This window comes from Heloderma suspectum, chromosome Z, assembly GCF_057233095.1.
Source record: "Heloderma suspectum isolate Gila_16-S chromosome Z, 16-S_ref, whole genome shotgun sequence".
NCBI lineage: Eukaryota > Metazoa > Chordata > Lepidosauria > Squamata > Helodermatidae > Heloderma > Heloderma suspectum.
In genome coordinates, this window is record NC_139476.1 from 8,997,996 (window position 1) to 9,021,165 (window position 23,170).

A 23,170-nucleotide genomic window follows, 5' to 3' on the forward strand; every position below is an offset into this window, starting at 1 on the left:
TTTAAGAGCAATACTAGGGTACACCCAAAACACCAGATGGAGTCTAGTTTAATGTATTCCACTATAGTGATGGCAATTTGCTGAAGATTAAGCAAATGACAAATTCCCAAAACTATGCAAGGTGGAAGAAAAGAACAGTCCAGGGTTGTCTGGGATTGCTTCCAGACAGTCAAATGGCATTGTGCAGCTATTTTTGTCTTTTCCTCCTCAACAGATTTTCTGTGGTACGAAAAAAAAAAGCAACGGTGAGAAAACATGGGAGAGTTATAAATGGAAGACAACATCTGGACCCTCCATCAAATTCCATGTTTGAGGCAGGGAATTGCAGAATAAAAGCCTTATTCTAACTTGGAGGAACTAGTTAATCAATTTGGCTTATTTTAGGGATCACCCTATAGAAGATCTCCCTTTAAATAAAGGGCCCAACATATACTCAAGACAGAATTTGAAATGGCAGCTGAATATTCAACATTGCTCCAATATGTCAGACTTAAAATGATTGGGAATCCTATTTAACCTTGGCACATTTTCTCTGAGCAATTCAACAGGCATGACAGCCATTTTTAAAAAGTAGGTAAGAGAAAGTCCCTTATGTTAGTCATAAGTTTATTTCTTGAAGTGAGGAAATAAAGGATTATTTTATTGTTCTGTCATGAAGGACAGCGGACTGTCCTTTTAAAAGGAAAAATCAGTTTCTCAGAAACTTAAAAAAAACACCTCTGATCAAAGCTTAATCATTTGCAAGGTGGCACCTTTAATATACATGATTTGTTTGCAAGAAAAAGTTTTTTAAGGATCATACTGTGAATTGTCAAGGCAATATTAATCTATATTCACCACAATTCCTTTTAATTTTCAATTATAAATTTAAAATAACTTTTTTGTTTAATCTATTTAATGGATATTATCTAATTTCATCCAATTTGTAATCAGATTCATTTTATTAAATTGATGCAATTTGTTTTATATAAGTGTTTAATCATTTCATATTGTTACACTCTGTGGTCCCATAATAAAAATTATTCTATACCAGTGTATGAACTTGCTAGTGACTAAGCATCACGGAATGCAGCGCAACATCCAAGTAACTTGTATGGGATTCTGCTGTTAGCCCATAACAGATATAACTCACCCACCATTCCCTCAGGTTTTCTCCATACCAGGTAAACCTCATCCCCATGTCAAAAAGACAGCCAGTTATTCAAGTAAGATGGTGTATTTTTGAAGTATTTTATTTTGTTGTTTTAAAAAGAATTCCTGCATCCACAGAAGCAACATAACCACTTCCCTCATTGCTAAAATAACCTTTCCCCCCGTTTAGTACACAACACTAAGAAAATAAAGAGATTCTCAAAGTCTATGAGTCAGAACTAATTCACCATGAGGCAAAAGACAGACAGACTGGATTTTCTAAATCATGAGAAAGGAGACTGGAGTATGCTAATAAATAGAGAAATCCATATTTTATGCCAAGTGAGCTCAGATTGTCCACTGACAAACTGGGTCTTGCAGCCAACAATCATTACGCAAATATCAGTTTCCCCATATGTTGTTCTGCCTATGTATACCACTTGCTGGGGAACATGGGTGGGAGAGTGTGATTGCACTCATGTCCTGCTTGTGGCCTTCCCACAGGCAACTGGTTGGCCACTGTGTGAACAGAATACTGGACTAGATGGACCTCGTGGTCTGATCCGGCATGGCTATGTTGTTCTCTTCTTTCCATGGGAAAGGGTAAGAAGCTTTGAAATCCTCTCCTTCACTTCCTCTTCTGGCTTTGGCAGTTGCACCAACTGCAGTCTTGAGGGCTGGAAACTTTATTTTTCAAAAAGCACAAAGCCTGGATTCTCAGGCCATTGAATTCAGCATCCCAACTAGAGATGTGAAGGCCTAGAAAAAAAACTGGAAAAATTGTGGGGGACGACACTCCCCCCCCCCCGAGGACCATTTTTGTTTTTTTCTGTAAAATTTAACAGTTTAGGATTATGAAATAGTTCCTTTTAGAATGTAAGACAGAGTATTTATATATTGTTACCCAGCCTTTACTAACCCCAAAATGATTTCTTAAAAACTATGTAATAAAAACAGTTTTACATACTAGAGATGTAAAATGTCTGGAAATAATGAAGCCATGGGGGAAAATGTTTTTTTTAATCCTCTCTGTAACATTCCCAGCATAGTTAGTTCTTTCATTCCTTATTAAAATTATTAATCTAAAGTGTATTTTACTGACAGATATTTATACTCAGTTTCCCAACATGTGAGTCGTGATTGTGCATTCTTGACCACTTGGGTTTTCTTCTATAGAGTCCTGTGTTTCTGATGCTGTAGCAGTCATTTAATGTAGTTCTAATCTATTCAGACAATAATTACTCATTTACTAAGTTTACTTTTAAAAGTTCTAAAATATAATGATTTTATGAGCAAACTAAGTCATACATAAAATAACTTTAGGAACAGAAAGGCTGCTTTCTGTTCCTAAAGCAGCCTTGCTCAACCTGGTGCCCTCCGGATGTCTTGGACTAGAGTGCCCAGCATTCCTGACCATTGGCCATGCTGCCTGAGGCTGATGGGAGCTGGAGTCCAAACTATCTGGAGGGCACCAGATTGAGGGAGGCTGTCTTAAAGCAACAAAGTGACTTTAGATCTGTAAAGAGTGCTAAAAAAGTAAGTATTGCTTATTTTTCCATTTTTTCAAAATTTCCAAGTCCCCGTCCCCCCCCAAACCACCCCCAGGGAAAAAACTTTTTCCCCCATGGCCTCAAAATTTCCAGACATTTGACATCTCTAGTCCTAACTGCCAGATTTTTCACCATACACAGTGCAACTGTGGACATACTACATCTAGATATAGATATAAAGAAAATAGAAAGACTAGCAACAAAGTATTCAAAAATATATATTTAAGCTAAACATTTTGGCTTCCGCCCTCATCAGTAGCGCCTGAGTATCCCCATCCACTTCATCTGTAATCTTAGGAGGTTTATTTTCTTCCTAGTCTTTTCTTTGCTGCTCATCTGTGTGTTTAGATCTCTCTAAACATAGACGTACTAGTACCAAAACCCTATCTCTTTCTTTATCTTTTAATCTCTCCGTTTCTAAAATGTGTTGGAATTCTCTATCCTTTCCTATTTAATTCCCTCCAGTTTCAGAACTTTTTGTTGTTGTCATTTTAAAAGCTCTATTTCTCTGTCCTTTTCTCTTTATAGCACCTCAGCCTGCCATTTCTCACACTGAAAGGATAAGAATTATTATTCTTATAATAACAGGGCAATTATTCCAGTTGTTACTTCACCAGCCCCGCTAAATTTTGGATGCTTTATCAACAAAATCTGTAGTTCATTCACAGTCTTCCCCCTCAGGGAGGATTCCCAGTAACTGGCAGTACTCCGCTAAAGCCTCTTTCCCCATAGCAAGGACTTTCATCTTCATGAGGTCACTTTGTAACACGTCTCGTTGGGCTAGAGAACAAAATGTCAGATGTCAACCTGCTCACAACACACACTCAAAGCATTTTCTCTATTGAGTTTTCTTTCATTATTGTTTATTTTGTTCAGCTCTCTCTTACTGCAGCTCCAACTGTTTGAGGCACGCACCGCGCACTTTTAGGCACGCATCCCGCCACTGAGGCCGGAAGCCGAAACGTTTAGCTTAAAATAAATTTTTTCAAAAACCCTGTAGGTAGTCTTTCGATCTTGCTTATACATTTTGCCTTCAGACTGACTGCATCCACAGTGGGTCCAGAGCCTCCGTGTTGTTTTGCTGTTACACCACTTTACATCAACCTCTCTCTGGCTCTCTCCCTCTGGGTTAACCTTAATTAACCTTAAAAGGGCTGGACATGTAGATCAGTGCAAGGCATAGTGCATGCCTTTGCATGCAGAAGGTCCCAGCTTCAATTCTTGGCATCTCCAGTTAAAATGATGTAAAGCAGCAGTGCTGGTCGCCTACTACTCCATCTACTCGCCTACTATAGCATCGCCTACTACTCCAACAATTCTCGACTGAATGGACCAATCTACTCGCCTACTATAGCATCGCCTACTACTCCAACAATTCTCGACTGAATATCTGTTGGGTCTGTTCAGCTTTGCAGGCAAGTCCCAGGTCTAATCTAGGCATCTCCAGTTAAAAAGGAAACTTCTCTGGCCCACAGACTTGGGGCACCTGCCATCAGTTCTGAGCTAGCTGGACCTTCAAAATGACTTGCTGTAAAGCAGCTTGCTAGAGATGCTTGAGGAATTCTTTATGGATTGTGATGCAAATTCATTTGATCCACATCTCCCAGACTAGCGTGTAGATTGGGACATAATTATCAGTTGAACTTTGCACTTCTCTCAATTTTCCAGTGCACTTTTCGGCTCAAAAAACACCAAAGTGCATTTAAAAATACATATTTTAGGGTAAAATACGTTTCGATAGATGTGCTCAAATAAGTTTAGGAACTCATATTTTGTGCGAATATGCATTCAAATATACAGATTCTAAGTGAGGTTTTTGTGCAGATTTTTTAAAATTGCAAGTTAATGTGGAATGGGATGGAACTGACTTATGAATGGACCCATATGAAATGGATACAGGCTGAAAATAAGTCTAATCTATCCATCCTTAAGATATTCTTGTGTGATCTGGTTGATTGAAAGACAGCATTCCATCCCTCCAACATTGGCTAGCCACATATGCAGTGGCAGTGATACCCATCTGATGGCAAAGGAATCCACTGTCTCTCTTCTATGAGGCTGTTTGGCTACTATGGCTAATAGCCGCTAGCATCCTGTTATTTGTAGGCAGCTGCTCCCCTCCCCTTGCAAAAAAATTCGGTGGCAAAACTGGATTCTCTCACCACTACCACCCCTGTCCCAGATCTCCAGAATCCAGCAACCTTAGAATAAACACACTGATTTTGTAGCGTTCTACCATCTACTGTCCTACCAGGCAACTTTGGGGTGTAGGGCAGGGAACAAAGAAGGAAAAGGATAGAGTTGTTCCTACAAGTTGCAGGAACAGAGAAGGTAAGGCCCTTTGACGAGAAGAAGCACAGAAAGAAGATCTGGAAGATTAAGGCAGCTGCGTGAGGAGGCGCATCCAGTGACACAGCAGATCTTAGTCGAGACATTTTCAAGTTGCACCAGGGGATCCACAGCGGCTCACAAGTGCTCACTAGATGCAAGGAAGAGAGAGTACAATCAACCCATTATGTGCTTAATTGTCATGCTAAGATTTCTAATGCCCTGGGTGTGACATACTGAAAGTCCTCCTCTTTCCCTAAACACCTGTGCAGTCCCTCACTCTTCATTTACATGCGCGCGCACACACAAAGCTGGCTATCCTTTGCTTCTGTTCGCACACACACGAAGCCTTAGTGCATGTGTGTAAACAGAAGAGAAGCTAAGCATAGCCAGATAACAAGGGGACTCCCTTTTGGGCTGCTCACGTGTGCAGGGGAATCTCCTTGTTATCCCTGAGATAACATGGGGATTCCTTATTTTATATTTATTTATTTAAAACATTACTTGGCCACCTTTCAGGGCACAAGCCCTCCCAAGGTGGCTTACAGCAATAAAATACATAAAAACAGTTAAAACATTAAAAGCGATAAAAACACAAACAACAATAAAACCAGCAACAACGGCAATAACAGCAACAACAGCACTCATATCAAGAAAAGGCCATGGTAAATTAATATATTTTCAAGGCCTTCTTAAAAGCCTGCATGGTGGACCTCCAATGGCAACTCATTCCAAAGGTGTGGGGCCACTGCAGAGAAGGCCCTATCACGTGTGATCACCCACTGACTCCTGCCCAAACCCGCAGGAGCATCCAGGCCAGGGGATGACGTGATAGGGTGGGGGCCGGGGAGGGCGCCCAATGCTCCAAAAGCTAGACTGGGAACCTCCATGGGCTAGATTAGGCCTGCAGGCCAAAGGTTTCCTGCCACTGCACGAAGGAGTACGTGCTACTTGTCCTGATTAACACGACCCATTAATTTCAATGGGTCTGCTCTAAGTAGGACTAACGTTGGATACTACCCAATGTACTAAGGAAAAATGACAATCTGTGTATAAATCTTGATTATAATTATTTGCTGAACTATCATTAAAGGAATGATAAGAATGATAAGAAGCTTTGAAGAAGAATGTTGAATGTTCATAAGAAGAATGTTGAGAAGAAGGCCAGGATCTCTTCTTGATCATCCCAGAGTGCAGGACACGGAATAATGGGCTCAAGTTACAGGAAGCCAGATTCCGGCTGAACATCAGGAAAAACTTCCTGAGTGTCAGAGCAATACGGCAATGGAACCAATTACCTGGGGAGGTGGTGGGCTCTCCCACACTGGAGGCCTTTAAGACGAGGCTGGACAGCCATTTGTCAGGGATGCTCTGACTTGGATTCCTGCATTGAGCAGGGGGTTGGACTCGATGGCCTTGTAGGCCCCTTCCAACCCTACTATTCTATGATTCTATGATTCTATGAATATTTAAAATGCTATCATCGCTCCACATGCTTTGCAGAAACAGTGGATCCCATCTGACCCATGGAGGAAACATGGGCACAGGGGAACCGCCACCCCTCGACACAATAGCCCTTTTTTGCAAAAGTCCTGCCTCCCAAGGCCACAGCAGCTCCCTCCCCCGTTTCATCATGGGACACATGCTCACACTCACCTGGCAATGCGGGACAGGATCTCCTTGACACGGATAACCAGCCTCTCGTGTTGCACAGGGTTGCTCTCGATGGCGCTGTGTAGCTTTGCCATGTAAAAATCCAGGGTGGTCAGTGTGGGAGTCTCACCTGTGCCTGTCAGAGTGATACATATTAGCTACCCACCTGTCTCCATCATGCTATGTGAATTTAACAGCTCTTATTTATTTATTGCATTTATATCCTGCCTTTTTTCCTCTTGCAAGGAACCCAAAGCGGCGTACATTATCCTCCTCCTCCTCTCCATTTTATCCTCACAACAACAACCTTGTGAGGTAGGCTGGGCTGAGAGTCTATGACTGGCCCAAAGTCACCCTGTGAGCTTCCATGGCCGAGCAGGGACTAGAATGTGCCCAGAGTCATATGCAGTATTTAATGCAGCGTTTAATAGCAAAAGTACACTAATTTGCTAGAGTCATCGGCAATTTTCATGATCTTAGAGCGGGTTCTCATAGCTTTATTCACACACAGTGAAGGCCACACTTTTTGCTACTAACAGAAGCTAAAACAATGCACAGTCATTGCTTTGCACAGTAGCTGTTTGGTTTGTAGCTTCTAGATGATAAGGATGCGTTTTCTGTAGTGTGAGAAACTTATTTTGCTGCCAAGAGAGAACACCCCCCCGCCCGCCTTTCTTTTCTCCTTTTGGGTGAAAGAAGGGGTGAGTGTGTGTGTTTTTTGGCAGTTTGAACTAAATGATGGGACCGGGCCCTATAAAACCCTGAGCAGGTTGGCCTGCTACCTCTTCTTGTCTGAGGGAGAAGGCACTCCACCTGCTCAGATAACCAGCCCCTTCGGACAATGCATGTTACTTTCAAGGGAACTGGAGAACCTGTAGCTGATCGCTGAGTCAGGCGCGCGTGTGTGTAAGCTTATATTTTATGATCTGCATCCGTTTTCCATCAATAAACTATAATGTTCTTTCACACAAGTGGACTTGAGTCATACTGGTACCTTCAAATCTGGTTAGCGTCCTAAGCGCACCAGGCCCTAGTTTAAGGCAGCATAATTCATGCTACTTCCAGGAGTGGCAAAGAACAAATCCCCACTCTCTGGCAGCCTGGAAATCTTCTGCCACACAGTTTCAAGCTTGCCTTAAGGGCTAGAAACTTGCTTCTTTAAAAAAAAGAAAACAAAGAAAACAAAGTGGAGATGCGGAATTCTGTCCTGAACAGTGAGTTCTGTATTCACGCAGTACAGATACAGAATATGCACAGACACATTCTCCCTCTCTGTCTTGGTTCTGGAATATGTTGATAGATGTATGAGGCTGTTTTAAATTTTTATTGTTAGGTTTGCAATTTATAACCTGACACAGGACAATACCTAGTTTTATCTTCGCTGCTTTTCAATTAGAAAAGCGTTTTAAGCGTTTCTTTTTTTTTTATGTTAGCTACCCATAACAGTGTTTCTATTACAAGGCAGGGCAGGGGGAGCTAATTCCATTACTTTTTGGGATGGCTTGCTTAACTATTATTTTTAGAAAGCTTTGGAGGAGCATGAATTGGCTAAAATTGGCAGGAATAAAGGTGGGGCTTGGGGACTTCATTAAAGGCCTCCCTGTTTATCTCTCCTCCATAATCTGAGCACGGTCTAACAGCCCTCAGGCTGACGGTAAACACAAGTTCAGTTTTTAAAATTGTGTTAATGCATTTTTAGATCTTTTCGCGGCTGCTGGTTTTTATTTTGGTTTTATTCTGCTTTTAACGTAAGGTTTTTAGATTATGTTTTACTACATTCTTGCATCGTATAGTTTTTAACCAACTCTTTGTTTTGTGAACCGACTCTTATAAAATGTAATCTATAATAATAAAGAAGGATGTGTCTGCCTGTCTATCCATCAGCACCATAGCACAAAGACCGTGGGACATAGACACCTGAACCTTGGCATGCATGTTAAGGAAACCGCAGGTGCGCGCACCTTGAGATTATTTTTTAAAATAATGTCTTATGCTTATGTTTTTTTGTTTTTGAGATTGTTTGTTTGAAGTTGGTTTAGATACAGGTTTCTTTTGTGTATATTGTCTGTGCATGTGTTTTTTATGTAAGTGGTTTTTAATCTCTGTATATTGTATTTTTAATGTTTTTAATCTTTGTAAACCACCCAGACAGCTCCGGCTATTGGGTGGTATAGAAATGTAAATAATAATACTAATAATAACAATAATACTAATAATAAATATAATAAATATAATAAATATAATAATAATAATAATAATAATAATAACAACAACAACAACAATTTGAATGCGTTCATGTTTCTGAAGCCATCTTCAGTCACTAAGCGGGAGGCTTCCATAACCAGCACACAGCTTTGCAGTCAATACAGTCTGAAGCCAGGAGGGAGTGTTTCAAGTTATATGGCTTCCCCCTCTCCCCTGCTGTGGGGCAGCCCCACCCTACCCCCAGGAGAATGGAGTAGACAGACTCCTCGCTCTGGGGGCTACAGGGGTACACCATGGCAGGGGCTGTGCCTAGGGGTGCCAGCAGGTGTGGCTTCACACAGGAGGGGCGGGAAAGTTGCATAACTTTGCTGGAAGGCTTCACTGCATCAAACTAATGGCTATTCCAACCTGTGCAAAGCCAGGTCCGGTCACTCGTAAATAAATGAAATAAACGTGAATCGACAATCTCCAAGCAAAGAACACACACTCCCGCTGAGCGACAGCCCCTCTAAGATTAAAGGCCACGTTGGCAAGGGTTGCTATGCCACCACACCTCAGCCAAAGTCCTCCAGTTTCGGACAGTCTCTGCCTGTCAGGGTTGGATCTGAGCCTATAGAGTCCCAAAGCAGCTCTAATTCTGAGGAAGAGACACAATCCGTGGGAGAGGAACCTACTTGTTTTTCAGAGGCGCAGCTGGAGGGAGAGCCCCCCCGCCCCGCTCACATTCCTGGGAGCGACAGTGACCCTGGTGTGGAGAGGGAGGGACAACCTGAGCTTCTAGACACGAGGCGCAGGCGAAGAGACAAGCGAGAGGTGGCGGACGCCGAGAGGAGGTGCTCAGCCGGATTGGCGTGACGACAACAGCTGCGCCCCGAGGCCCCACAGGAAAGGGGGAGAAGTTCCCCTCCTACTCCTTAAGTTCAGAGAGTTGCCGCGCTTTTCTCCAAATGGAGACCAACTGATGTCCTAATTCTTAGAATCCCCTGCTAGGCTGCTCCTTTGTATTTCCACTTAGTCTCAGGCAATTAGCATCTGTAAGCGTCATTAGGTTGAATGGAAATAAAGCCTTGGAAAGGAGCCCTTTTGTCTGCGTGCTGATTCTGGCTACTTGAGGATTTCAGAAGGTAGCAGGGGCATTCCTGACACTGCCTCCTCATTGTACCTGGAACGGGGAGGCTGGCAAAACTGGCCGTGAGGGCCTGGCGCACGGTCTGGAGCTGCTGCTGGAGCGCCATCGTCTGCCTCTCCTCCAGCGCGAGCTCCTGCTCCAAGCGGTCCTTGGCACAGCTCATGCTCTCCGTGTGCTTCTGCAAGATGGCGTTCTGCTCCTCGAACTCCGTGTTCACCTTCCGCAGGCGCCGCAGCTCAGCTTCCCGTGCTACTCCAGGAAAAAAAGAAGAGGGCAGGATGAAAGCAAAGTGTAGGGCCGTCGGTGCGGCATCCATGCTGTCCTGCCCAGCGGCGTACCAGAGCTGGGGCTCACAGGGACACAGCACCAGCACGTTTCCGTTCACGGGGACGCTGCCATCCTGTGCCCCCTACCCCTGGATTCCCTGTTCCCTCTGAGCTTAGCTATAATCCTCACAATAGCTGGAGGGAAACATATTGTCCCAGCAACAATATATCATTCCTCATTGTAATGTGAAGTATTTACCAGTGCAGCATACTGGCGAGAGTGTTGGACTGGGAGTCGGGAGATCCGGCTTCTAGTCCCCACTCGGCCATGCAAGCTCACTGGGTGAGTTTGGGCCCGTCGCAGACTCTCAGCCCAACCTACCTCACAGGGTTGTTGTTGTGAGGCTAAAATGGAGAGGAGGAGGATAATGTATGCCGCCTTGGGTTCCTTGCAAGAGGACAAAGATGGGATATAAATGCAACAAATAAATAAATAAATATTTTGGAGTGGCTTGGTCCCATTAGCTTTACAAGGGACCTGATCCCGGTATCGATCCACAATGCAGAGTTAAATTATGGAACTCACTACCACATGGATGTAGTGATAGCCACCCATTTGGATGGCTTTAAAAGGGGCTTAGACAAATTCATGAAGGCCATCAATGGCTACTAGTCCTGATGGTACGTGTTTCCACACCCGTGCTATATGGTCTGAGATGCAGGACCAGAGTTTCTAGGCAAACTTGAGCACTGCGACTTTTCTGTAGAAATGAATTGCTGGTTTGAGGTGCCCAATATGAGGCCATCCTCTCTCAATACTGGTTACATTTCACTGGCCTGGTTTGTACCTTTATTCTGGTCCAAGAATTCCTCTGTAAATATGGGGACATCAAATGTCGAGAAGCCGTCACTGCAGCCCTCTCCAGCCTGGTGGGAAAGGAAATAGGAAAACTAAGGAAACAATGGGGAATGAACAAAGGGCGACATCTTTTCCCCTAGTCCAGTATGGAAAAATGGGAAATTTGGGAAGAAACTGTGTGCGTATCTGTGTAGAGTCTGAGAAAACAATTTCATTTCCCTTTTGGAATCATCAGTGAAATTCTGTTTATTGCAATATAGTTATGCTCAATAAACTACACTTTCTCGCGACACACGTTTGTTATAAATGTTTACACTGTATTTCTGCTATCAAGACAGAATAATGGGCTCAAGTTACAGGAAGTCAGATTCTGGCTGAACGTCAGGAAAAACTTCCTGACTGTTAGAGCAAGATGACAGTGGAACCCATGACCTAGGGAGGTGGTGGGCTCTCCGACACTGGAGGCGTTCAAGATGAGGCTGGACAGCCGCCTGTCAGGGATGCTTTGACTTGGACTCCTGCACTGAGCAGGGGGTTGGACTCAATGGTCTTATAGGCCCCTTCCAACCCTACTGTTCTGATTCTATAATTCTATGACTTCAAAGCAGGACTGACAAAGGATAAAACAGAACAGAGCAATCCTACCTCCAAGATTCAGAGTGCTCCAACATCAAAGTCTCCAACACATCCTAAATTACATCTTTTTCCCTAAAAAGCGGTCCCCTCCCCACCTTCTTCCTTCTTTGTTAAACCATTTTCCCATGTCAGGGCCAGGTCTGGAGATCTCCTGGTATATCCAGGGACTGTCCATCAATCCATCCCTGTTCCCCTGCTCTCCAGCATCGGACCTTTGCCGTTGAAGGGGTACAGGGTGCAGAATTTCTGCAGGAGCTGGGGGAGGGGTTTTTTCCAAGGTCAGATCTCCCCTCTCTGGGGTCAGTCCCCCTTGGAGGGGGAGATCCAATCTATTCTATGGCCCAAAGGACATCATCCCAGAGACCAGAGGATTGCACTGTAAAAGCTAGACAATTCAATTACACTTCCTAAAAAAACCCAACTAAACAAAAATATAACATTTATTATTTAAAAAGAAGAGATTAGCAGCACCAGGCAATCACAAGGAGCAAGAAAACGACCCTCCATTAAATGTTCAAAAGACTAAGGATGCAATCCTATGCTTGTCTAGACAGAAAAAAAAAGTCCTACAACTGCTGGGGAATGCTCAAAGTTGTAGGACTTTTTCCTGTCCAAACAGGCATTAGATTGCACCCTAAAATGGTTTTAACTTGGCACCTAAAAGACTAAAAACAAAAAGAGGCAGCGTAAAATGGGTATTTCTGATGAAGGCTCTTACCTTAATTTCTGCATGATCAATTTTGACATCTACAGGAATTTCCGAAGCCTAAACAGAGCTCTGCTTTTTGGAGGCCTATGTGTGATTTCTAGGCCCAAATTACAGAGCCATCCTTTTTTCCCCGTTACCAGAGCGTTGGTGACTTTTTACCCTCCAATGTTCCTCCCCAGACTCATTTGCCAGCTGCCAAAAAGATATACAGAGGAACTTTCTGGTACTGCAACTCGCTAACATTTGCAATTGTCACCTGAATAAACACTTAAATAAATACTATATCACGCATACTTTTTTTGCTTCATAATGTAGACCACATTTTATGCGCTAAGTGAAAATGCAGGCTGATTGGAGTGGGGAAGGTCTTAAGTGGAGGACTCTGGCAGCTGGACACATCCACCCACCCACTCCAGCCCATTTCCCACTCCCATATGAGGGAAGTCTTCCTAAGCCAATATCTAAGAGGTGTTTCCTCAAACCCTGTCAAGCCGCTCACCTTGTACCCATTCAGTAGTATATTCACTGCTCCAGAACCAGCATCCTCTAGAGGAAATGATAAGAAAGTCAGCCAAAGTGGAAAGACCAAACTTGACCAAAGTCACATCGTGCGTGATGTGGTGCAGGTAGGACTCAAATGCAGGCCCTCCACATTGGAGCCTAGCTCTCTATCCCCCCTGATTTCCAAACTTTTGATTCCTACGGTACATTTTTTTTTTTTTTTTACTCATTTAAAATCGGAGGCAAGGCTTCATCCTTGCACTCCCCCACACACAGAAAGTTTAATTTTCGAGCGTTATAATGGTGAGAACGGCCTGCCCTTGAAGCAGGCCAGACCTGCTTCCTCGGCATGCTGCTGTTTCAGGACATGCTTCCTGAATGGAAAGAGGCAATCCCAGAGCAGAGATAGAACAGCCAGCCTCCTTTAGCTCTTGCTGTGTTTGTGCACAGAAGAAGTGACTGGATCTTTCCGTCCTCCCCAACACAGCAGGTGCACCCACCCGTAGAGATGGCCGATCAGGAGAAGAGACCACAGCAGAGAATCATCCAGAGGTATGGCAGGCAGCCTGCCACCTACATGAAACTCACCTGTGGAATATGGCTGGATTCTCAGCCATCCTCTCAGCCCTTTGCCAACCATCTACCTCCCCAGTTACATTACCCTCTTCCTCTTGCCCCAAAGACAAGGAGCTGGTATTAACCTCATGGGTGCAGAACGTCAGGCCTGGGGGCCAAATCTGAGCTACCCAGATGGCCCTGGCCCTTCCCCTCAACTAACTATCGTTTGGTGTTATCTAGGTTGCCCTCATGACCTGGACCCCCTGAGCAACTCCTTCAGGATCTCTTCTTGCCTCCTTAAGAGTCCCACCTTCCTTCTTTTAAACTTCCCCTTCCCAGTAATGTAGGGTTTAGGCTGTAGACGTGGGGTGATCGACACTCCAGACACAGAGTTTAACCACAACAGTTTACTGGTAAATTGATAGCAAGCAAATTCCACATAAAGGTATTTACACAATAGAGCTGAGTGATACAAAAGGGCTTCAGAGAAAATAAAAGTTGCAAAACCTAAGTTCCTTTACCCTAGCTGTACTTAAGACTTCTCCAGGCTGCTTCTTCCTGCTCCCTGTTCAGGCTCTGCTCTTCCTGGCTCTCTTGCTCTCTTTATAAACCCTCCTCCCCCAAAACCGAAAGTACTGCTTCAAACTTGAAGAAATGAAACCTAACTGGGGAAATGAAACTGAAACTTAACCAGGGAAATGAACTACTCCTCTCGGGGATACCCGCTCCCAACAAAAAAAATCTCAGGCCTCTAAGCCTGACCGTTTTTCCCTTTGCCTCTGTAGGCCTCAAACCATTACAAGTAGGATTTTGTGCAGTCCCCCCCCACACACACATTCTAAAAGGTTGAAGTGCCTCTCCTAAGGCTTAGTTACTGGCAGTAGAAGCTTTAAGCTAAAACATGGTGCTATTTTGGCCCCACTTCCATTTGCCTTTGACCCTGCTCACCACTGGAATTCAGCCCTCAGGCTGAAAAAGATTCTGCACCCATGCCCTACAATAGCCCCATGTCTACTGGATGCTCTCCTCAAGGAAGGTCACCTGGCATCAATACTGCCATCTTTCCAGCATCAAGGAAAGACATACTTATTTCCCCAGGCATTTGGGCAGTAGTTATGGCCCAGTTGTTGTGGGTTGCTTTCGTGGTGCTCGTTCTAGGCTGTGGGAATAGGGGTGGGGGGAGACTGCATATTGTGGATCAACATTTTAAATCGTATTATTTTTAGATTATGCCTTTATGGTGTTTATTTATTTATTGTGCTGATTATGGATTTATTGTAGTTGCTTGTGCAAGTTGCTTCCGGAACAGCTCAGAGAAGCAACAGATATAGCATACCTTTCTTGATTTTTTTTTCCTGCATCTTCTCGGCACACATCTTGTAGGCTTCTGACTGCTGATACTCCCTCAGCTCCTTCATATATTGCTGTTTCTCCCGTTCAGCCTCATCCAGATAGCGCTGAAATCAGAGGGTTACCACTTCCAGCCTTAGCTCTTCTTTCTCTTCTTATGTAGATGGTAGTGTCAGGGTACACTACACTCTAACAGAACTTGACACTCACAAAAAATATCTAACTGGTCCCTGACCTCAAGGAGCTTCCAATCTAGTCTCATAGATAACGGGGGAGATAGCAGAGAGAGAGAGAGAGAGAGAAGGGAAGGGAAGGGAGAGTGCACAGAAAAGGAAGGTTTCACATTCACTCGGACCAGTGCTGCATACATTAATAGTGCTGTGAAAATAATAATTTATAGGGAGAAACTGAAACACACACACACCATTTTTGTCAGGAACTATGCAAGAAAAGATGAAGGAGCCTCTGGGCATACACAGAGTGCCTTCACATCTTTGCAAAATGGCAGCCACACTGAGGGTCAGAGGAGAAAGAGGTCAGAGGGTGAGCAGGCAGGTGATCTCCCTTTCCCTTCTCCTGCCACTGCCTTACCTAAAAATAATTGTTTCTGCCTCACCTGCTTGTCTGTGGGCTGCAGTTTACTCCATTCCGCTCCCAACATCTTTGTGATCTCTGGAAAGGGCAAGTCTGGGTGTTGCATCCGAATTTGCTCCCGCCGTTCATTCAGAAAACGGACGTAGCCCGTCACTGGGGCCTTGGGACCATTGGGGAGAACCTTCTTCCTCTTCTTGCCTTTTGGCCAGCCCCTTTTCTTCACTGGCTGCCCGGTCCAGGACAGACAGAAATAAGAGGTGACTAAACAACCCAGACTAAAGCTCATTGGATTTCTCCTTATTGTGTTCAGTGCTACGGTCTCCGGCAATTCAGCACAAGCTCACACACAGAATGTGACCCTGGGCGCAGCATTCAGCTCCCTGAGAAACTCCAGTTAAAAATGAAACCAAGTTCCTAGCCTTCATGGATGTGAAGACATGCTTGAAAGGCTGTGGGTAACACCTGCTGAGCTTTCCCAAGCCAGAGGGGTAGCTGAATAAGAGCCCCAGTGGCTGGGTGAAACGGCGGAGGCAAGTTTTAATCAAATAACCTGGCCTCGCCCCATGATTCGCCAACCCAGAACGATGCAAAATAGTAAAAACAAATGGCAGAATTATGCAAAATAGGAAAATAGTCCTGATTTAGAATAATTTGTAAGGGTCACCGAATCCAGCTTTGCTCGATGTAGTTTGAATTGCCTGGGCACAAAATCTGGGCATAGTTTTGTTTTGTTTTTTAAGTGCAGAGCACACTCTGATTACGTCAAGAAATGCACCCGTCCCAAGTCATCAGCCTTTCCTGCGGTTGCTCCCTTTCCTTGCAACACTTCCCACTAGGTCTAATCAGACCTTTGCAACAGAACCAGGAGTGGAGACAGAAGATTCTATTTTTGAACCACCAAGGACGACTTTGGTGAGAGGAAGGCACACAGCCTGGCCATACAAATGCACCAAAGGGCTCACCTCCTCTTCGTTGTGGGGCTTCTCCCCAATTAACCGAGGGGTCTCGCCCTTCTCTTGCTTAATAGCCACCAGGAAACTTCCATGTTGAGTTTTACCAGCAGGATTCCTGCAGTCAAAGATTACAAACAAAGATTCCAGCGGCAGCAAAGTCAAACCCCAAACCACCCCAAACTTCCGTTGTTTTGTTTTTGAAAAAGGAATATACCTAAATTGACATAGACAGGAGAGAAAAGGGCGCAAAAATTCGTAAGATTTAGGCTGCTCTCCTATACACACTTACATGGGAGTAAGCCCTATAGAACTCAAGGGGACTTACCTCCCTGGCTGTTTCCGGGTAGGCTGCTTCTAGCATTATTAGTAAAAAGGCATTGTGTAGCTACGCCACCTTTCCCTCCTCAATGGATTTTTTGTGGCAAGAAAAAGAAGACACAAGTGGTGGGAAAATATGGGTGATGATGTCTAGATGCCCTGTGAAATCCCGTGAAATAAGCAATACCATTGCAGGATAAAAGCCTCATCTAGAAACCCTTTGTGTAGCCTTGTATAAGGTTGCACTGTTATTTATTTAAAACATTTTTGTTTTAAAGATTGGGAATAGCTTCATATTATTTTGGGTAGGCAGTCAGAAGTTAAAAACAAGTCCCCATAGTGGTTTTTTTTTTTAAGTGCTTTAACACGAATAGGACATTGTGCTCATTCACACATAAGCAGCCAGGAATCCTGGTTTACTAAACCACAATAAATGCGTGGTGTGCATGTGCAGCCAGCTTGTTCCTCCCACTTGTGTGAGCTGGTAAACAAACTAGGCAAGGATAAGCTTTGTGTGATGTCCGAACCAAGCATTATGGTTTAACTGTGGCCAAACAAGACAGGATTGTAAACCAGCTTTAAACCAGAGCTGCTTGTTGACTTCTGAATATTGGCTTGAGTGCAATGAACCATAATCTCAGGTTCAGACATCACGCTATGGTGTGGTTTAATAAACTGGGATTCCTGGCTTAAAGTGGCATGCAAATGCAGCTGATACCTGGTGAACCTCAGATGCCAAAGGGGAGGCTGAATAAGATATTCAGAGACTAGAAAAATGTGTTTCATCTGTTCTTCTGGATGCAAAGCTTGGATTACCCTGATGCAGACTTTTAATTTAATTCAAAATGCCTTCAGCAATACACTATTTCAGGTGAAAGCATCTAAAATACAGATTGGAATAATAAAGGGTAGGCTGTGTGTGTGTGTGTGTGTGTGTGTGTGAAGCCCACTGAAGACCCCCTATTCTTAAGACATTCAACACTTACAGGAGCCCAGTAGATTGCGGTTTGGAACTGTGTGACATTGAGCTTTCCTGCCAACAAAACCATAGACAGCTGCTTACGCCGAGGGACCTAGAAAGGACAATTCGGAAAGTATTACAAACCACGCAGAGCCTTGCATGTGTGAATATGCAATCCTCCCATACCATGCCGCCATTCAACAAAGCGGAACAAGGAGTCCACGTAGCCCAGAGTCCTGTTTCCAACACATCATCAGATGCCTCCGGGAACCTCGCAAGGAAGGCATGAGGGTGGCAGCAGCTGTCCCGTCTCATTTGCTCAGGAGTAACACATCTTCACAGGTCGACTGGCCTACTACAAGCAGGCTCCATTTAGCTAGAAGAACATAATAGACGGACAGGGAATCTGTGGCCCCGCAGATGCTGCTGGTCAACACCCATCATCCCTGATAATTGACCACGCTGTCCAGGGCTGATGAGAGGTGAAGCCCAAGAACACCTGCAGGGTCACAGGTCCCCCCACCCCTTGATGTCATGGGACAAGAACAGAAGAAGAATCCCGCTGAATCAGACCAAGGTCCGACTAGTCCAGGTTGCTGCGTCACACTGTGGCATGATACATGCTTCTGGTGCGCTTAGAAGCACACAGCCAGGGTGTGAAGGCCACAGCCCTGTCCTGGTGTTACCCCCAAGCAGCAGAGGTAGATTTGCCCTATACAGGGGGCCGCCATTTGCCCTATACATTTAGCTAACATTCCATGGATTTGTTTGAGCCTTTGGGAAGCTGTGTATTATTTATTTATTTTTATTCGTTCAAGTCATAACCCGCTGATATACAAATACTCTGGGCAACATACCAAGTTAAAAACAATTTAACAAAAAATCCAACGATAAAAAGAATACAAGCATCAAAACTGTATATAACAGTCAACAAAGAGGAGTGGGAGTTCTCAAAAGGGAAGGCCTGCCAGAATAACAGGGTCTTTAATTCCCACTTTAAAACCTTCAAAGAGGTCAGCAGGTGCATTTCAACTGGCAGGTCATCCGACAACTGAGGGGCGGCAAAGGAAAAGGTCCTCTTATTTTACTATTTATTTAAAACATGTATCCCGCCCTATATTATTAAGATCTCAGGGTGGCATACAGATAAAATCATTTTTTAAAGTATAAAACAATAAATAACATAAACGGCTAAACACGTATTAACCCACTAAAGCTAATACCAATTTTTAAAAATAACACAGTTAAACTGTGTGCGACTTTAGGGAATTCATTTGGCCCTCAAAGGCATTGGTGAAAAGCCATGTTTTAACTTGGCACCGAAATGAAACCAGCGTCTGCGCCAATTGGGCCTCCAAGGGGAGGGCATTCCACAGCCAGGGGGCCACAGCAGAGGAGGTGTGTGGCTGCTAATCTCACATGAGACAGCTGCAGCACATAGCCCTCGGGGGACCTTAAGTGGAGGACTGGGACGTAGGGGAGAAGGTGCTCCCTGAGGTACCTCGGACCTAGACCATGCACGGCCTTAAAGGTAAGAACCAGCACTTTATATTTTGCCCGGAAACCAACTGGCTGCCAGTGTAAGGATTTTGAACCCGGTTTAATATGGTCTGCACAGGGTGCCCCGGAGACCGACCTGGCTGCTGTATTTTGTGCCAGTCGGAGTTTCCGAACAAGATATACAGGCTGCCCCAAGTACAGCGCATTGTAGAAATCAGGCCTAGAGGTTACCAGCACGTGCGCCACTATTACCACGTCCACATCTGTCGGGGATGCTCTGACTTGGATTCCTGCATTGAGCAGGGGGTTGGACTCGATGGCCTTGTAGGCCCCTTCCAGCCCTACTATTCCATGATTCTATGATCTATGGGAGCATCCACCACCACACCTTGTGCAGTGACTTCCGTAAGCAGCTGTTACTATTCAAGCCATTTCAAAACCACCAGCACCCTCCTTAGCCAGGGAAGCAGGAGACACCTCAGAACAGAGGTGGAGAACCTTGGCCCTCCAGATCCAACTCCAGGCAGCAGAGGGCCCTCGGTGAAGGAGGACGGGACAATGCTGTTGGCCATTTGGGGGGCTGCCGCTTGCCTGCTCTGCCGTGAAGGATTCCGACGGATGTGAGAAAGACCCTCGCAAGAGGAGGGAACCACAAATGCCTTTTGCGCAAAAGGCGGACAGAGATAATTTTTGCTCTCCCTCTCTCATGATATTTCGGTAACTTTCCCGTTATTTGGGGTAGGTAGTCTGAAGTTAAAACGCTATACAGCCATCATGAAATGGGTTCGCAGCAGATTCAGGGCAGACCACAGAAAATCCCGCTTCAAATTAAAAATGCCTTAAGGAATTCGCTGCATGGGATGCAGTGATGGCTGCTGGGTTAGGCCGCTTTTGAAAAGGGATTAGAACCATTCCTAGAGGACGGAGGGAAGTCTAGAGAGGCCCATTAGCCAAGACAGGGGAAATGGAACCTCCATGTTCAAGAGCAGCCTACTAGTTCGTTGCTGAAGGAGCTGGCAATGGGTGGGTGCTGCCTTCACACCTTACTGGTGGGCTTCCCAGAGGCCCCTAGCCAGGCACAGGACGAGGGGAGGAATGCCCCTCTCTTGGTCTGATCTTGCAGAACTTGTTATGTTCTCATGCTCTGAAATCGAGAGCAGGAACGGATCCTTAAAAAGAGTTTGGAGATCGGAATGCAGATCTGGGGAACCCCCTTCCATTCGCATTTATCGCCTTCTTGATAAAAGGAGAGGGGAGAGGTTCGAATTGGAGGCTAATTCCCACCCCTCCCTCCCAGGCACTTCCCCAAAATGTTGGGATTCTTCCTGTATCACCCTGCCTTGCAGATCCGGATCTCGCCCCAGCCCCCCAGCCCCCCAGCCCCCCAGCCCCCCAGCCCCCCAGCCCCCCACATCTCGCCCCTGCCCAACAGCAGAGCAAACCATCCAGAATCCTCTCCAAAACTTTCCTGCTCTTTTTCTTTGGCTCTTTTCTTTTCTTTTCTTTTCTTTCTCGTCTCTCTCGCCAGCAGAAGCGCCGCCCCCTTTCCTTTCTCCCCCCCACCTCCCAGCTGTATCATTATACTAATAAGCTTCTTCTCTGAAGGTACTGATTGGATGAGAACCGCCCCCTCCCTCACTGGGCAGCTCCCCCGCCCCACCTACATCCCTACCACCGCGCGTAATGGCGCATCACGACTCGGAGGCGCGCGGGTTGGCTACAGGTGTGACGAATCAGCGGCGGGGTTTGAGGCTGTTGGGGTTTTTTAATAGGATTAATACAAAGGGACTTAAAAGGGCTAGGGACAAATTTCTTAGCCCTCCCCATATGCAAGACCAGGATTGGGTTTTATTGTCTTAATTGCTGGTCTATCCATTGTTGTAAATGCGTTTGGGCAGAAATTAGTTAATTGCGTTGCGCAGAAATCAGCCGGGGACTCCAGAAGATCAACAGCAAGTATGGAAAGCAGGGGTGGGCCCCACCACCCCTTCCAGAAAATGGGGCTCAAGCCCCCTCTGGGGCTCCAGCGGCAAGGAATTGCCTTCTCGGGAAGATATTATCTCGTCTCCTTTTCGTCCCCTGTCAGGGCCGTTTTGGCAATCATCTGACAGGAAGAAATCCAACAGGAGAAGTGGAACTCTGCCACCAGCCAGCCAGTTGTGATGGCACAGGAAGCTGCCTCCTCTTGAATCAGGCCATTGGTGTATCTAAGGCAGTGCTCTGCTAGATCGACCTTCCTCAACCTGGTGACCTCCAGATGTGTGGGTTGACACCTCCCTATGCTGGCTGGGGGGCGCTGGGAGTCCAACACATCTAGGAGGCACCAGGTTGGGGAAGGTGGATCTAGACTGGCAGCTGCCATCCAGGGTTTCAGCATTCAGATGGGAGCCTTTTCCAGCCTTACCTGTCCTGGACACACCAGGGCGTGAACCTGAAGACGTTATGCATGCAAATCATCGTCCACTAAGCTACAGCCCCTGTCTTAACGCTTTGCTGAACTGAGCGATTATCCATCATGCAGTCAGTTAATCTGTTTGCTGCCTCTTCACAGAAGTTTGCCCAAGGCACCTCAGAGCAAATAAATTCAAAATTAATTCAATTTTTAAAAACCCAAACCCAAGGATACACAGCAAAGAAGAAATGACATCAGCATCAGTTTATCAAGCTGTGCATTATTTCCTTTCATTTATGTCTTGATATTTTATACCAAACATTCATAGTAGGTTACAACCAGAATAAAAATAAAATAATTTTTAAAACAGTATAAGTGAAATCAACAAAAACAGCCCAAAAACTAATAGGGGGAAATACAGCAACAACATGTTTTCAGTTCAACTGTATAAACAAAAATCTTTTTGATGCCAGCTAAGACTGCCCTCTTCTCTCAGGCATCTGGCAGCATATAAGGAGTCTCTTTGATTGTCTCTGGATGATTGTTTTAAATTGTTTTAGATATATGTTGTTGTGTGTGCTATTTGTTCTGTGTCATTATGTGAATGGTTTTATACTTTATAGAAAGTATTTTAATGTTTGTTTTTAAAATTGTGAACCACACAAAGAGCTTCCGCTATGGGGCAGAATAGAAATGTAATGAAAAAAAAAAAGATGTCAAAAGTAGCAATAGTTCTCACCCCAACATCTCATACACCATTCTGCTTATTTTGCATAATTTATTCTGCTTTTGAACAATTAATTCAAGTTTTGCATATGAATAGACGGTCAAAGGCACAAAAAACAACCCTACACCCAGCTGGTGGAAATCTCATTCTGAAACCTCTTTGGCTTCTGAGATTTCAGAAGGTGGTTGTTGTTCAGTCGTGTCCGACTCTTCGTGACCCTGTGGACCATAGCACGCCAGGCCTTCCTGTCCTGCGCTCTCTCCCGGAGCGTGCTCAAGTCCATATTCATTGCATCCGTGATGCTATCCAGCCATCTCATCCTCTGCCGCCCCCTTCTCCTGTTGCCTTCAGTCTTTCCCAGCATCAGGGTCTTTTCCAGGGAGTTTTCTCTTCGCACTAGGTGGCCAAAATATTGGAGCTTCAGCTTCAGTATCTGTCCTTCCAATGAGCACTCAGGGTTGATTTCCTTTAGGATGGACTGATTTGACCTCCTTGCAGTCCAGGGGACTCGTAAGAGTCTTCTCCAGCACCACAGTTCGAAAGCATCAATTCTTCGGCTCTCAGCCTTCCTTATAGTCCAGCTCTCACAGCCATAAATTACTACTGGGAAATTTCAGAAGGTACTGCCTGCATATTTTGAGGCCATATTAAGAACTAGAAACTTGACTTTTAAAAAAGTGAACAGAGATTCTCAGGACTTAAAACTGCAGGCAACAGCCTTCCCTGCTTCTGAGGACTTGGGTAACTGTTCGAGGTAGTCAGGAAGGAAAATCCAGCCTTTGGAAAAGCCCAACCGTTCCCATCCCGCACAGCTATAAACAGGCAAAGGGCAAAGACAACCACTGCAGAC

General features: G+C 44.9%; 1 protein-coding gene across 5 annotated transcripts; it reads right to left on the bottom strand.

Annotated features, from left to right (window-relative positions):
• Positions 1-1,214: 1,214 nt before the first annotated feature.
• HMG20B (high mobility group 20B) lies at positions 1,215-20,762 on the bottom strand. Of its 5 annotated transcripts, XR_014786491.1 has the most exons (11): positions 20,666-20,762; positions 17,727-17,813; positions 16,432-16,537; positions 15,492-15,695; positions 14,862-14,982; positions 12,966-13,012; positions 11,111-11,189; positions 10,030-10,245; positions 6,666-6,798; positions 2,784-5,160; positions 1,215-2,114 (listed from the first exon to the last, which is right to left on the bottom strand). XR_014786491.1 is itself a non-coding variant. In XM_084825993.1 (10 exons), the coding sequence occupies exons 2-10, from the start codon at positions 17,762-17,764 to the stop codon at positions 5,148-5,150; spliced, it is 957 nt and encodes a 318-aa protein (XP_084682119.1). In that variant the 5' UTR covers positions 17,765-17,812; positions 20,669-20,762; the 3' UTR covers positions 1,215-5,147. The 5 variants fall into 5 exon arrangements, 4 of the variants coding, with proteins under 4 accessions (XP_084682119.1, XP_084682118.1, XP_084682116.1 ...); XM_084825993.1 differs by having other exon boundaries at positions 1,215-5,160; positions 17,727-17,812; positions 20,669-20,762; XM_084825992.1 differs by having other exon boundaries at positions 1,215-5,160.
• Positions 20,763-23,170: the final 2,408 nt, after the last annotated feature.

Coding starts and splice junctions, on each gene's coding strand:
- HMG20B (XM_084825990.1), bottom strand. CDS start 18,016: ATGAGACGGGACAGCTGCTGCCACCCTCATGCCTTCCTTGCGAGGTTC. Junction 14,983..15,491: donor TGCAGCCCACAGACAAGCAG/GTGAGGCAGAAA, acceptor CTCTGATTTCAG/CGCTATCTGGATGAGGCTGA. Junction 11,190..12,965: donor TACTACTGAATGGGTACAAG/GTGAGCGGCTTG, acceptor CTTTCCCACCAG/GCTGGAGAGGGCTGCAGTGA.